The sequence below is a fragment of the Montipora capricornis genome, chromosome 1 (genome assembly GCF_036669925.1).
Source record: "Montipora capricornis isolate CH-2021 chromosome 1, ASM3666992v2, whole genome shotgun sequence".
NCBI classification, from domain to species: domain Eukaryota; kingdom Metazoa; phylum Cnidaria; class Anthozoa; order Scleractinia; family Acroporidae; genus Montipora; species Montipora capricornis.
Genome location: NC_090883.1, coordinates 30,539,877 through 30,552,376, shown reverse-complemented (window position 1 = coordinate 30,552,376; position 12,500 = coordinate 30,539,877). Strand labels below are relative to the sequence as shown.

At 38.1% G+C, this 12,500-nt stretch overlaps 2 protein-coding genes across 2 annotated transcripts in view; both read right to left on the bottom strand.

Moving 5' to 3' along the window:
• Window positions 1–12,500, bottom strand: part of LOC138014238 (uncharacterized) — a gene marked incomplete at its 3' end in the record, with an annotated part of 90,304 nt that overhangs the window by 29,671 nt on the left and 48,133 nt on the right. The gene's annotated exons all lie outside the window — the stretch shown is intronic.
• Window positions 1–12,500, bottom strand: part of LOC138049427 (D-inositol 3-phosphate glycosyltransferase-like) — a 24,027-nt gene that overhangs the window by 3,638 nt on the left and 7,889 nt on the right. The window contains exons 2-3 of the mRNA XM_068895696.1: window positions 2,521–3,787; window positions 1,446–1,652 (exon numbers count right to left, since the gene is read on the bottom strand). Of these exons, the coding sequence (XP_068751797.1) occupies window positions 1,446–1,652; window positions 2,521–3,787 (1,474 nt within the window). The remainder of the gene's footprint in view (window positions 1–1,445; window positions 1,653–2,520; window positions 3,788–12,500) is intronic.

Genomic DNA, 12,500 nt, shown 5'->3' with positions numbered 1-12,500 from the left:
GATGTAAATGGAACGCACGTTTTTGGTTCGTTCCACTGGAAAATTTCCGGAATAAACGGAACTTCTGAAAAGGTAGTCCTGTTTTCCCGATGGAAATGTGTATTCCATTTACAACTTTTGAAAGGTCTTACCACTTCCAGGCCATTCACGGCCACATTTTTAAATTTTGGCACGTAAAATCGCAATCACTGGAAGGCGAACGGACCTGAGTTAAATGGAACACGTTTTTCACCCAATGGAAATTTCCACCGAAATTTCCGGAAATTTTTTGTAAATGGAAAACGCCCCATAAAACAATGGTAGGTAGTGTTCAATTCTCCTTTATTTATTGGTTTCACGTTATGATTGTTGTTATGTTCCACTTACAGTCATTTAAATATCGTCGGGCGAATCATTTGTAGTTCCGGGCGAATCTCCGTCGGGCGAACAGGCTTTAGGGCGAAACATCCGGATACGATTCGTCTTTCGCCTTCGGCAACTTCCAAATACCGATTACTTTCTTTCTGCGACTCGATCCGCAGCCAAATACTGCGCAGTTTTCTCCCAGCATAATTGCTACTTAAGACTCTAATATCTATCTTTCGAGACAGGCAGAAAACTTGAGATAAACAAGACTACTCACGAGTCGCCATTTTGTTTGAGTGTGCAGGGTCAAGATCACGTGACCAAGCGAAAACCATAACAAAGACATAGTCCTTTGAAGTTCGCCGGCTTTCATAACCAGTCTCCTCTACTAACTATGATTATATATACAAATCTCCCGGGAAATACATGTACCAACTGTGGCCTTTTTAAAAAAAAATTCATTAATTTCGTTATTTTCGAGAAGTCAAAAAGGAAAATAAAACAAGAAGTGGATTTAGAGTTCTAATTTGAGCTGTTCTTAATTGGGAAACGTAAAGCAGAGCAATCAAATTGAGAATTATTTTTAACGAGTATCGTAATTGGTTGGAAATCAACCACTCAAATTTCACAATACATGGTAGAAAGTTGGCGTGGTTATGAGAACAAGAGTGATACGGTAGGTAAATACTGTTTTAACCAAGAGACACCTGGAACATTCAGAAGGCCTTTGGGTGATTTTCAGAGGGTATTTAGACATTGCCAAAAATGACATTTTTTTACAATGCAAAGATTAGTCTCTAGACATCTCCAGATTTTTGTACTCTAGCTGTTGGCAGGTATGAACAGCAGATGTACATGTAGAGTACAGTTTCAAATAAACAGACTTATAGGTTTAATTCCCATCTACAGGTACAATATCGAATTTTTTCAGGCCTCTAATAAAACTGAGGCTCAAGTTGCTCCCTGAAATGTGATGACCATTATGATTCACTTCAGTTCCTTTCACAATATTGTATAACATGTGTGTACAAGGAACTTATAAAATACCTGCGAGAGGCAAAACTTTAATTAAAAGTACTCTAGTACATATGTACATGTACCTTCCTCAGAATTGGATTCTGAAATCTTTCTTTTGCCTGACTTCTTAACATTTTCCTTGCATGTGGTCACTTCACATTCCATCATACCAGCATGCTGTTCCATTATCTTTGGGTCAGCCTGGCAAACTGCGACTGGCAAACTGCTAACTGCAAAAAGTTGTTGTTCATCTGAGCCATCTTCTGCTGTGGCTTGAAAAGTAGAGTTCTCTGACAAAGAGACCAAAATAACGTGGAAATTGGATGATTCTGCCACCATCAACTGAGACAGATAAATTTTTTTAAAAGAAGCAGGAAAAAAAATTGATCACACAATTATCCAGACTTGAGGTTCCTGTACATGATGCACTAGGTTGGCAAAATAATGCACAAATCATTACAACTTTCCTCAGGATTTGAGGACTTACAATAATTATTCTTGTTTTCAATGAAAACAATTCCTTATTCACTCACAATACATGCACTTTTTGGTTTGAATAACAGTACTCTGTGGCTAATTAAATAAATGTAAGATGGTTTTACTCACTTTCTTCTTAAATTAAGCTGAAGTTACAAACGGTTCCTTTTGAATTTGTTTCTCATTTAACAAACAGCGCTGCCGGAGAAAACATAACTTTTTGCACACAATAATTCTTGAATATCAAACATGAAACAACCAGGAAAAACAAACAGGCATTGTTTTGATTTTCATTTCCAACACATCTGTGGAAATTAAAACAAAAATTCTAAAAATTCCAAAAATGGTCATTAAAGTTTGTTGTTCTTTACACTGCATCTCTCTCTCCAACTGTAAGCTTGTCCAGACATCCTCCTTACTAATACATGTATGTCATTTGAATGAGTAATTTAAATAAAGAAAATGTTAAAATGTAAGGCTTGGAAAAAAATACATTTTTTAATGTTCGAGAAAACCTCCAGCACAACAATTAGCTTTAACTTACACTCACTCACACCTCTTCATCCCAAAGGACCAGTAAAGCACACTTTCCAGTAGGTAGGGTTAACAGAATTTATGCTAATTGTACTAAATAACAACTCAAAAGAACATAAAAATAAGAAATACAAATAAGTACAATACCATGAACCATTTTCCACAGTTTCTCCACAAGATTTCCACACTGTTCCTTCCAACAGAACTTTTCTTCATAAGATTCTCTAACATAGGTCATCTCACGCAGCCGCTTTTTATGTTTAGCTCTGACAACTTCAATTTTTTTTGCCCATTCAGCAGGATCATTTGAGCAAACTATGCATGTGTCTCCAAAGTCAATCTCTTCTAATGCTCTTGCAAATCCTGAATTACTTCCCACAAGAATTGGTAAACCAGCTGATAGTGCTTCAAGGGCTACAAGACCAAATCCCTCTGATTTTGAAGGCATGATGACAAGGTCAACTTCACAAAAGAGATCCTTCATTCCTGCACGGCTCTGTACAAATTTTCGCACTGTCAGCTGCTCTTCAGTAATTCCACAGTTGAGAAGTCTTCTCCTGACCTCATCCTGCTTCCCATCAGGGGCACCCACAAACAGAAGATTATAACGTTTCCCTTTCAGGCGTTGATCAACAAATGCCTTAACAGCGATGTCATATCCCTTCAGCTCAAAGTCCTCCTTATCTCCACGCCCACACAACAACACCTTGAAATCATCGTCACTCTCAACTTTGGCCTGTTGCACTAAATCCCCAAATTCCCTATTAAACAGACCAGGAACTATTTCAAAAATATCCCTATCTTTCTTACTCCCCTTCAGATAGGAAGAGTAAGCCTTTTCAAGTCTTGGTCCAACTGGAACAACAAGATCAGCTTCTTTGCAAAGTTCAACCTCATCCCAGTGCTTCTGTTCACCTCTTGAAGTAGGATTATCATAACCCTTATATTTGCTGAGGTCCTCTGGGGCAGTATGCACCATGTGCACCCACTTACAATTTTGGAATTGTGCAGAAAGTTTTATGACTTGAACTTGCCAGCCAAGTTTGGCTCCATGTCCAATAACAACATCCATTCTGTGATCTTCAGGTGGGAAGCACAAACAGGCGAGAGGTTCACGGAAGCCTGGGCGTTGCCTTGCATCAAGAACATTGATTTCAAGATCTTTGGCTGCCTTTCTGTCTTCATCTTTACAAGCACCCTCTGGGACCAACATAGAAACGCTGACATTTGGATGTTGGGACAGATGAATTGCAAGCTCTCTGTTTAATGTTGACAACCCACCCGCCAATGAATTCCATTCGCTCCCTAAAAGAGTAATGTTCAGTGCTTCCTTCCTTTGGGCAAAAATCTTCTCTGCTTTGACAGATACTTCTTGTGACATGACTTCAATTCCAACTGACAGACACCTGAAATGCTAATATACAGTAACACTCAAAGTATTAATCAACAGCGATTACCATGATATTTTACAGCGAAATACTCACCCTAATACTGTATATGGTAATTTTGGCAAAAGTTACTTGTACAGGTAGGAGGTGGGTGCTTAGTGGAAAAAAATTAATGGGCACTGGACAAGTGATGTTTGCACAAATTTGCATGATGTTTACAATGTACTTTCTAGACTGCACAACATAAGCATAAGCTGTCTACATGTAGATGAGTGCTTTTATTACTCCTAGAGGAAATGTTATGAAATTGGTTCAATGAAAAAAAAAGCAAAGAATGGAACAAACTTTTTGTCATTATCCAATCACTGGTTTATTGTAAATAAGATATTGACCAATAGTGCTAACTTCATATTAATGAGCTAGGAAAGTTCAAGTAACACAATGTAAACAATGTACAGTAGGTATCTTACAGCAGTTTAAGTGGCAGAATTAATACAGAAAGCCTTTCTTCTTCAATTTCAAAATTACATGGGCTTATCCTGACCTACATGTAGTGCACAGGTGCAAGGACTATCACTGCAAAACCCTGGACTCTAATATTAAACACAACAAATTCAACTTTTATTTTTGGCCTTCACAAAAGATTTACCAAACTGCATAAAGTCAGAAGTATGACTCTTTGCTGATGACACAGTTCTTAATATATCTAGTTGTTAAATCTATGGACGATTGTGTTCAATTACAGCAAGACCTACAGTACATAGCCTGGAGACGTGGGAGAAAGATTGGAAGATGAAATTTAATATTGCCAGATGTAATGTCCTAGGAATTACATGTACAAGACGACGTGTGCCCATTATCTTCAACTACACACTTCATGGCTGCTACCTTGATGGAATTGCCTCTACCAAGTATCTGGGAGTGTATCTTTCCACAGATCTTAGATGGAATGTGCATGTGAGGTATATCACAAACAAGGCAAGCAAATTGCTGGGTTTTCTCAAGCAAAATCTAAAACACTGCACCACATCAACAAAGGAGAAGGCATAATTATAAATCATTATCTCTTATCCAGCCTGTCGTTAAATACTGCTCTTCTGTCTGGGACTACGTATTACACAGCTAAAAACAAAAGGCAAGTGGAAATGGTTCAGAGGAGGGCAGCTCGTTGGGTTCTTTCTTGTTACAATCGTCAGGATAGCGTGACTGATATGCCAAATGAACTGGGCTGGAAATCAATGCAATCCAGTAGAATAATTGCCTGCTTGTCTATGCATGCTTTATAAATTTAGAAACAATTTAGCAAATGTAGATAATGTTAATCTCCACCCAATTACTTATTCCTCTATGCGTTCTTCTGTGCATGCATAATTATATGACTCTAAATGCAAAGTGTGATTTTTATAAGTATTCCTTTTTTCCAAGAACCATACAGAAATGGAATAAGCTACATGTACCAACGGAAGAAGCGTTGAAAGAATCACTTAAATCTTTCAAGAGTGAAATGTCCACAATTAATTAGCTCCATTTGTGCATATAATACTATTATTAACATGTATGATGTTTTTAAAATTTAATGCAGTCCTTTGTATTCAGTATTGAATGTAGGACTTAAATGGTAAATAAATAAATATATAAATAAATAAATAAATAAATAACACACACAGCTGTATGTTTTTTATGCTGAGCATGCACACAAGAAGAAATTAGACCTGCAAACCCTGAGTGGTACTCATAGAGTGAGGAGGCAGTATGATGGGTTGTTTGTGGGATGGACTTGTAATCTAGGGTTCCTGGCTGCAGCCCCCCTCTGACGACTAGTTGAGGTTGTTTTGGGTAGTCCCTGTTTAGTTTTGCAGCTGCAGGCCTTGTACATGTAATTTATAGCCAACTGACGTGTCTCCTGCTAGTTGGAATTCTTCAATAGGTAAGTATTGTAATAATTATTGTCTAATATTTCATTGGTCCTGAAAAGCCCCTGAGGAGAGCAGGCAGTTAAGTGCTGGCACTAGGTACTCTGCATAGGAGGCTTTTTGGTGAATTTTAGATGTTTCTTTCCACCAGGGTTGACTTTTGAGTGATTTTTAAAACTATCTAATGGCTATGCAAAAACCTGGACCGCAGTCCACAGAAAAAGCAAAGGGGAGGGGAGGAGACAGAGCAAGAAACCGCCTGCAATCAACCCCAAAAGATCTTCGAAAATTCATATTCACCAACGGATGGGGAAAATATTGTTCCTGATTGGCTGATTAAGTGTCACAAAAATCTGTCTGCCGGTCAAAATTTAATGCTCCCTTTGTGAAAGTATCAAGAGAAAACATAGCAGAAAGAATAACTTCGTTGCATGAGCTTGGATTTTCTGTTCTTAAAACAAGGGCAGAAAGACCGTGTAAAAAAAAGGCAATAAATGGAGGTGATTTTTTTGGTGGTCCTTTCCATGGTATTTGGCAGGAGCTTCATACCGGTATTTCAGCTATGTCTAAAAATAAAGGAGAAGATGACCAGTGAAATGTATTCTGCATTAATAATCACACCTTTGAGAAGTATCATTGATGATCAGATTAAAGAGGCTGCAGGTTAGGGGTAATGGCAACCTTTTTGGTGGCTGCTAAGCTGGAAGATGCATCCATTGGGAAGACAAGTTCCAGAAAGTTCACATTAGCAGAAGATGCGCTGAACAAGGCATTTTTCAAGGTGGCTAAAAGGACATTCTAATAAAGATTGTTGGATATCATTGTTGATGAAGCGCACACAGTAGAAACATGGACAGAGAAATGGTAATACATGTATATGTAGTAAGTTGACATGTTAGCTCCATCATGCAAACATTTCCACAATGAAATACGAATAATTGTGTTTCTGCCAATGTTTGCACAAGGAATGCTATGATTGGTTGCTAGTTCACATGAAACCTGTGCTAGTCAAACATGATTGAAAATTGGACTTTCAAAGATCTTGTGGGGTTGATTGCAGGTGGTTTCACGCTTGTTCTCCTCACCCCCCTCCCTCTAACCTTTTGCACGGCCATTAGTGTATTCAAACAATCACTCGAAAGTCATTACCCCAGTGGAAAGAATTAAGTGTCTAAAATTCACCAGAGCTCCTGCTATGAAGGCTTTCTTTAGCCAGAGCTCTAAAAAGATCACTCAAATTTAAAGATGTATGGGAAATTTAAGTCTAATCTAACCTTAAATGGCCTCAAATCCCCAAAAGCAATCATGCTACAAACTGCATGCGAGAGATTTTACAATTGCAAAGTTTGCATTTATGTCACTCTATAGAGACAAATGAAATTTAGCAAATGTCTCTCTACCTATATTACAGGAGCGAAGGACTTTGCAGTTAGTTAACTGCGAAATGTTCGTCTACACATATATACGAATTTCGCATTAATTAATTGCGAAGTAACTGATTCGTACACATATGTAGAAGAACATTTCGCAGTTGAGGGAATCAATGACTTCGCGATTAATTAACTGCAAAATATTCGTCTGAATATACAAGGGCATTAGTGACTTTGTGATTAATTACCGGTAACTACGAAATGTACATACAATACAATACAATACATACTTAATTGACCGCTCCCCATAGGGGCTTTTCAGGGCCAATGAAACAATCAACGAAACAACAGAACACAACAACAACAACTGTTAAGAATCCCAACTGGCCGGAGGCAAACCAGTTGGCTATTTACAAGTGCAGCTGGGAAGTTGAACCAGGGACTACCAGGATCAAATTCGACGAGTGGTTAGAGCGGGTCTTGAACCCGGGATCTCCGGATCTCAAGGCAAGCGCCCTAACCACTGGGCCACACTGCCTCCTCGTACATCTTCACATATAAGGAAATCAATGATTTCGCGATTAATTAACTGTGAAATGTTCATCTATGTACATCAGGAAATCAGGGACTTCGCGATTCATTAACTGCAAAATATTCGTCTGAATATACAAGGGCATCAGTGATGTCGCGATTAATTAACTGCGAAATGTTCGTCTACATATATAAGGAAAATCAGGGACTTCGCGATTAATTAACTGCAAAATATTCGTCTGAACATACAAGGGCATCAGTGACTTTGCGATTAATTAACTGCGAAATGTCCATCTTCACATATAAGGAAATCAATGATTTCGCGATTAACTGCGAAATGTTCGTCTACATATATAAGGAAAATCAGGGACTTCGCGATTAATTAACTGCAAAATATTCGTCTGAACATACAAGGGCAACAGTGACTTAGAGATTAATAAACTGCGAAATGTTCATCTTCACATATAAGGAAATCAATGATTTCGTGATTTATTAACTGCGAAATGTTCGTCTACATAAATTAGGAAATCAGGTACTTCGCGATTAATTAACTGCAAAATATTCGTCTGAATATATGAGGGCATCAGTGACTTCGCGATTAATTAAATGTGAAATGAACATCTTCAGATATAAGGAAATCAATGATTTCGCGATTTATTAACTGCGAAATGTTCGTCTACACATATAAGGAAATCAGGTACTTCGCGATTAATTAACTGCCAATTATTCGTCTGAATATATGAGGGCATCAGTGACTTCGCCATTAATTACATGTGAAATGTTCGTCTGAATATGAGGGCATCAGTGACTTCGCGCTTAATTAAATGCGAAATGTTCATGTTTTTCCTATTTCTCCTGTTTAAGGTGTGATTTAAATTTCCCTTTTAAACGAGTTTAAAACTCTCTTGGCCGAGACGAAACGCCGCGTCATATCAGCCACAAAATTTAAATTCTTCACAAGTACTTGACAAAATTTTTTTTTTATTGAATATAACTCGTGAACGTGCGGTCGGGAATCCTTCTGCGATAGAAGATAGATAGAAGGCCAGACTGCTAACATCTTAACTTCGCGAACGGGAATGAGTTTGCTGGAAATTCAAAAAGTATCTGAGGAGTCTCTTGGCCGAGACGAAACATCACATCATACTAGCCACGAAATGTATTTCTTCACAAGTACTTGACAATTTTTTTTTAACGAGTTTAGCTCGTGAAAAAATCTCTATCCTGCAAACGGCAATAAGTTTTTCATCGAATTCAAATACGTATTGTGACAGGGAAATACTTTTCAAAACTCTACAGGGTTTTACAGAGATCGCGTGCACTTTTCGTTTTTCGAGCAAGTGGGAGGTGTTCACGGCATTTAACAAATAGGTGTGACTTTTTTTCAAGGGTGTCTGATGCTAAAATCGATACAAATTTGTTATTTCGCTCTTACGCACAGTTGCTTCTGACTGTAATTTATGTAGCGTGACGTTTGGATGCCATCAAATGTGGTAAATAAATCTGAGAGCAATGTCCAGCAATGCGCGAACACCGCAGCGTTAACGAGTCAGTTATAGAAGTGGTTGCCCTGCACGGGTGTCTTTGCTACCAAAACATTAAAGATTTTAAAGATAATGACAAAAAGAGAAAAGTTTTGAAATGAAGTGGTAAGAAATTAATGAAATCTGAGTAAGATTCTGCGGAATCAAAAATGAAACAAAAACGCTACCATCTGGATCTCGGCGACATTCCGTTCATCGAGAATTTCACATTTTCTGATCAACTCAACAGATTGTCCGCAGCTCGTAATTTTGATATTCCCCTATGACTTAAACGTGCGATAAAACTTTGTGTTGTCAAAGTCTGCAATTGTTTGCGGTTGAATCAGATAGAAACCAGACTTTAGAGCGTTAGCCTTTGTCAGAGCGAATCGATTCAGTCTAACACAGGGTCAGTTCTTGAAACGTCAGCTTTTTAAAACCTTCAATGGTGGCCAATCCGTTGATAAACCAAATTTTCGTGCTTTGTTAACACTCCCACCGTCGTCGCATCATCACAGTTTCGTTAGAAACAAATCATGCTCAGTTTAATCTTCTGAACCTGTTTGTGAGAAATGTGCACAAGAACTTCTAATTGACATCATTCACTAAGAAAACGCATTCATGTTTTGGTGTCTTAAGAACGCTTACAGGTCTCATGGATGTAAAAGTGAGATTTCACACCGCTACCGTGATCGAACAAAAGATTTACTGCTCACTGGGAGATCTGGAATTTTTAAAATTCAAATCTTTTGTCATAGCGAAAAGTTCTTGGTCTTCATTCAGTTTTACCTTAGGGCAAGTAAATTCTAATACACCCATTTTTCTTCAGGAAAATCCTGCCCCGGATTCAAAGTGAGCACACAGTGAGCAAAGTTGATGAAGAGAGGTCTATTGTTCGTTGAGTGAGAATTTTGAATCTTTGAAACTCCTAGGATTGTGCAAATGAACTTCTCTTTCCTACAAACTGTAAACGAACCTTTCGTTTCCTGCAGACGAATTCTCGTTGAAACAAGCAAACAAAATGGGCATGGAATTTTGCGTAGAGAGTCGCTGTTTCACTTTGGGTCGTGCTATTCGCCGCAATTACCACTACAACAGAGCTCCAAAATCGCCCAAGATTCGTTTCCAATCATGTCTTTTGCACAGTAATGTAAACTGGGCATAGAAATCAGAATGGTAGATTTGCGACATGTTTCTTATTTCCACTTGAAACCGATTGATCTCCTGTCATTACGTTTCCCTGCTAATCCAGAGGTGTCCATGCAGATGAACTCGCCAGGAACTTCTCCGTTTTCAGCAGCACTCTGAATCGTAGAAAATAAACGTAAGTCAAAACCAATATGCGAATCGCCTCTGATGATGAAATGATGAACGAACCGTTTGCCCTTGCAATGAATTCCTGATGGCAAGGATCATGGCGCGTTCTTCGTTTTCTGTCTGCAAATGTGACCACGAAGATGTTCCTCCAATAACAACCACAGCATACGACTTGATACACTTTTGGCTTGGCTGAGAGGACGCCATGTCTGTACAGTTAAAGGCCAACGATTATATATTAAAACGAAGGGGAAATCACTGTAACAGCTAATCGCGAATCAACGTGTACTGCTTAAAACAGACAACGAAATAAGAGACTGAGAAATTAACAATGAGAGCTTGTAATTCGATAACAGCAAACCAATTTCAAATGGTGTTTACCACGCCCATGACAAACCCGGGGATTTTTGAAAAGAAATAACAAAGGTGACAGAAATATTACACATTAAGGTGTGAATTTATTTTGCACAGAAACAAAAGGAAGCGGAAAAAAAATAGAAGGACGAATAAGACAACGTGAAGTTCGTTTCACTAGGATATCGGGTTTTTTTGTTCTTCTCTCTCATCTCTTGTCTTCCCTTTTCTCAGTCTCATCAATCGGGGTGAGTTTCAAGTGGAAATAAGAACATGTTGCAAATCTACCATTCTGATTTCTATGCCCGGTTTACATTACTGGGTAAAAGACATGAAAAAACAAAACATAAAAAACAATCGCAGATTAGATCAAATGCGAGTATCGGATTCAGCCTGAAACTATGAAATGTGTGACATAATTAAATTTTCGAGAGAAATGCGGAGGTAGACTAATTAAAATGATCCCCTTATATATTCAGACGAACATTTCACAGTTAATTAATCGCGAAATCACTGATTCCCTCCTATATTCAGACGAACATTTTGCAGGTATTTAATCGCGAAGTCACCGATTCCCTCATATATTCAGACGAACATTTCGCAGTTAAATTAATCGTGAAGTTACTGATTCCCTCACATATTCAGACGAACATTTCGCAGTTAATTAATCGCGAAGTCACTGATTCTCTAATATATTTAGACGAACATTTCGCAGGTAATTAATCGTGAAGTCACTGATTCCTTCATATATTCAGACGAACATTTCGCAGTTAATTAATCGCAAAGTCACTGATTCCTTCATACATGTATATTCAGACGAACATTTCGCAGTTAATTAATCGCGAAGTCACTGATTCCCTAATATATTTAGACGAACATTTCGCAGGTAATTAATCGTGAAGTCACTGATTCCTTCATATATTCAGACGAACATTTCGCAGTTAATTAATCGCGAAGTCACTGATTCCCTAATATGTTCAGACGAACATTTCGCAGTTAATTAATCGCGAAGTCACTGATTCCCTAATATGTTCAGACGAACATTTCGCAGTTAATTAATCGCGAAGTCACTGATTCCCTCATATATTCAGACGAACATTTTGCAGTTAATTAATCGCGAAGTCACTGATTCCCTCACATATTCAGACGAACATTTTGCAGTTAATTAATTGCAAAGTCACTGATTCCCTAATATGTTCAGACGAACATTTCGCAGTTAATTAATTGCGAAATCACTCATTCCCTCATATATTCAGACGAACATTTCGCAGGTAATTAATCGCGAAGTCACTGATTCCCTCATATATTCAGACGAACATTTTGCAGTTAATTAATCGCGAAGTCACTGATTCCCTCACATATTCAGACGAACATTTTGCAGTTATTTAATCGCGAAGTCACCGATTCCCTCATATATTCAGACGAACATTTCGCAGTTAATTAATCGTGAAGTTACTGATTCCCTCACATATTCAGACGAACATTTCGCAGTTAATTAATCGCGAAGTCACTGATTCCCTAATATATTTAGACGAACATTTCGCAGGTAATTAATCGCGAAGTCACTGATTCCTTCATATATTCAGACGAACATTTCGCAGTTAATTAATTGCGAAGTCACTGATTCCCTAATATGTTCAGACGAACATTTCGCAGTTAATTAATCGCAAAGTCACTGATTCCCTAATATGTTCAGACGAACATTTCGCAGGTAATCAATCGAGAAGTCAC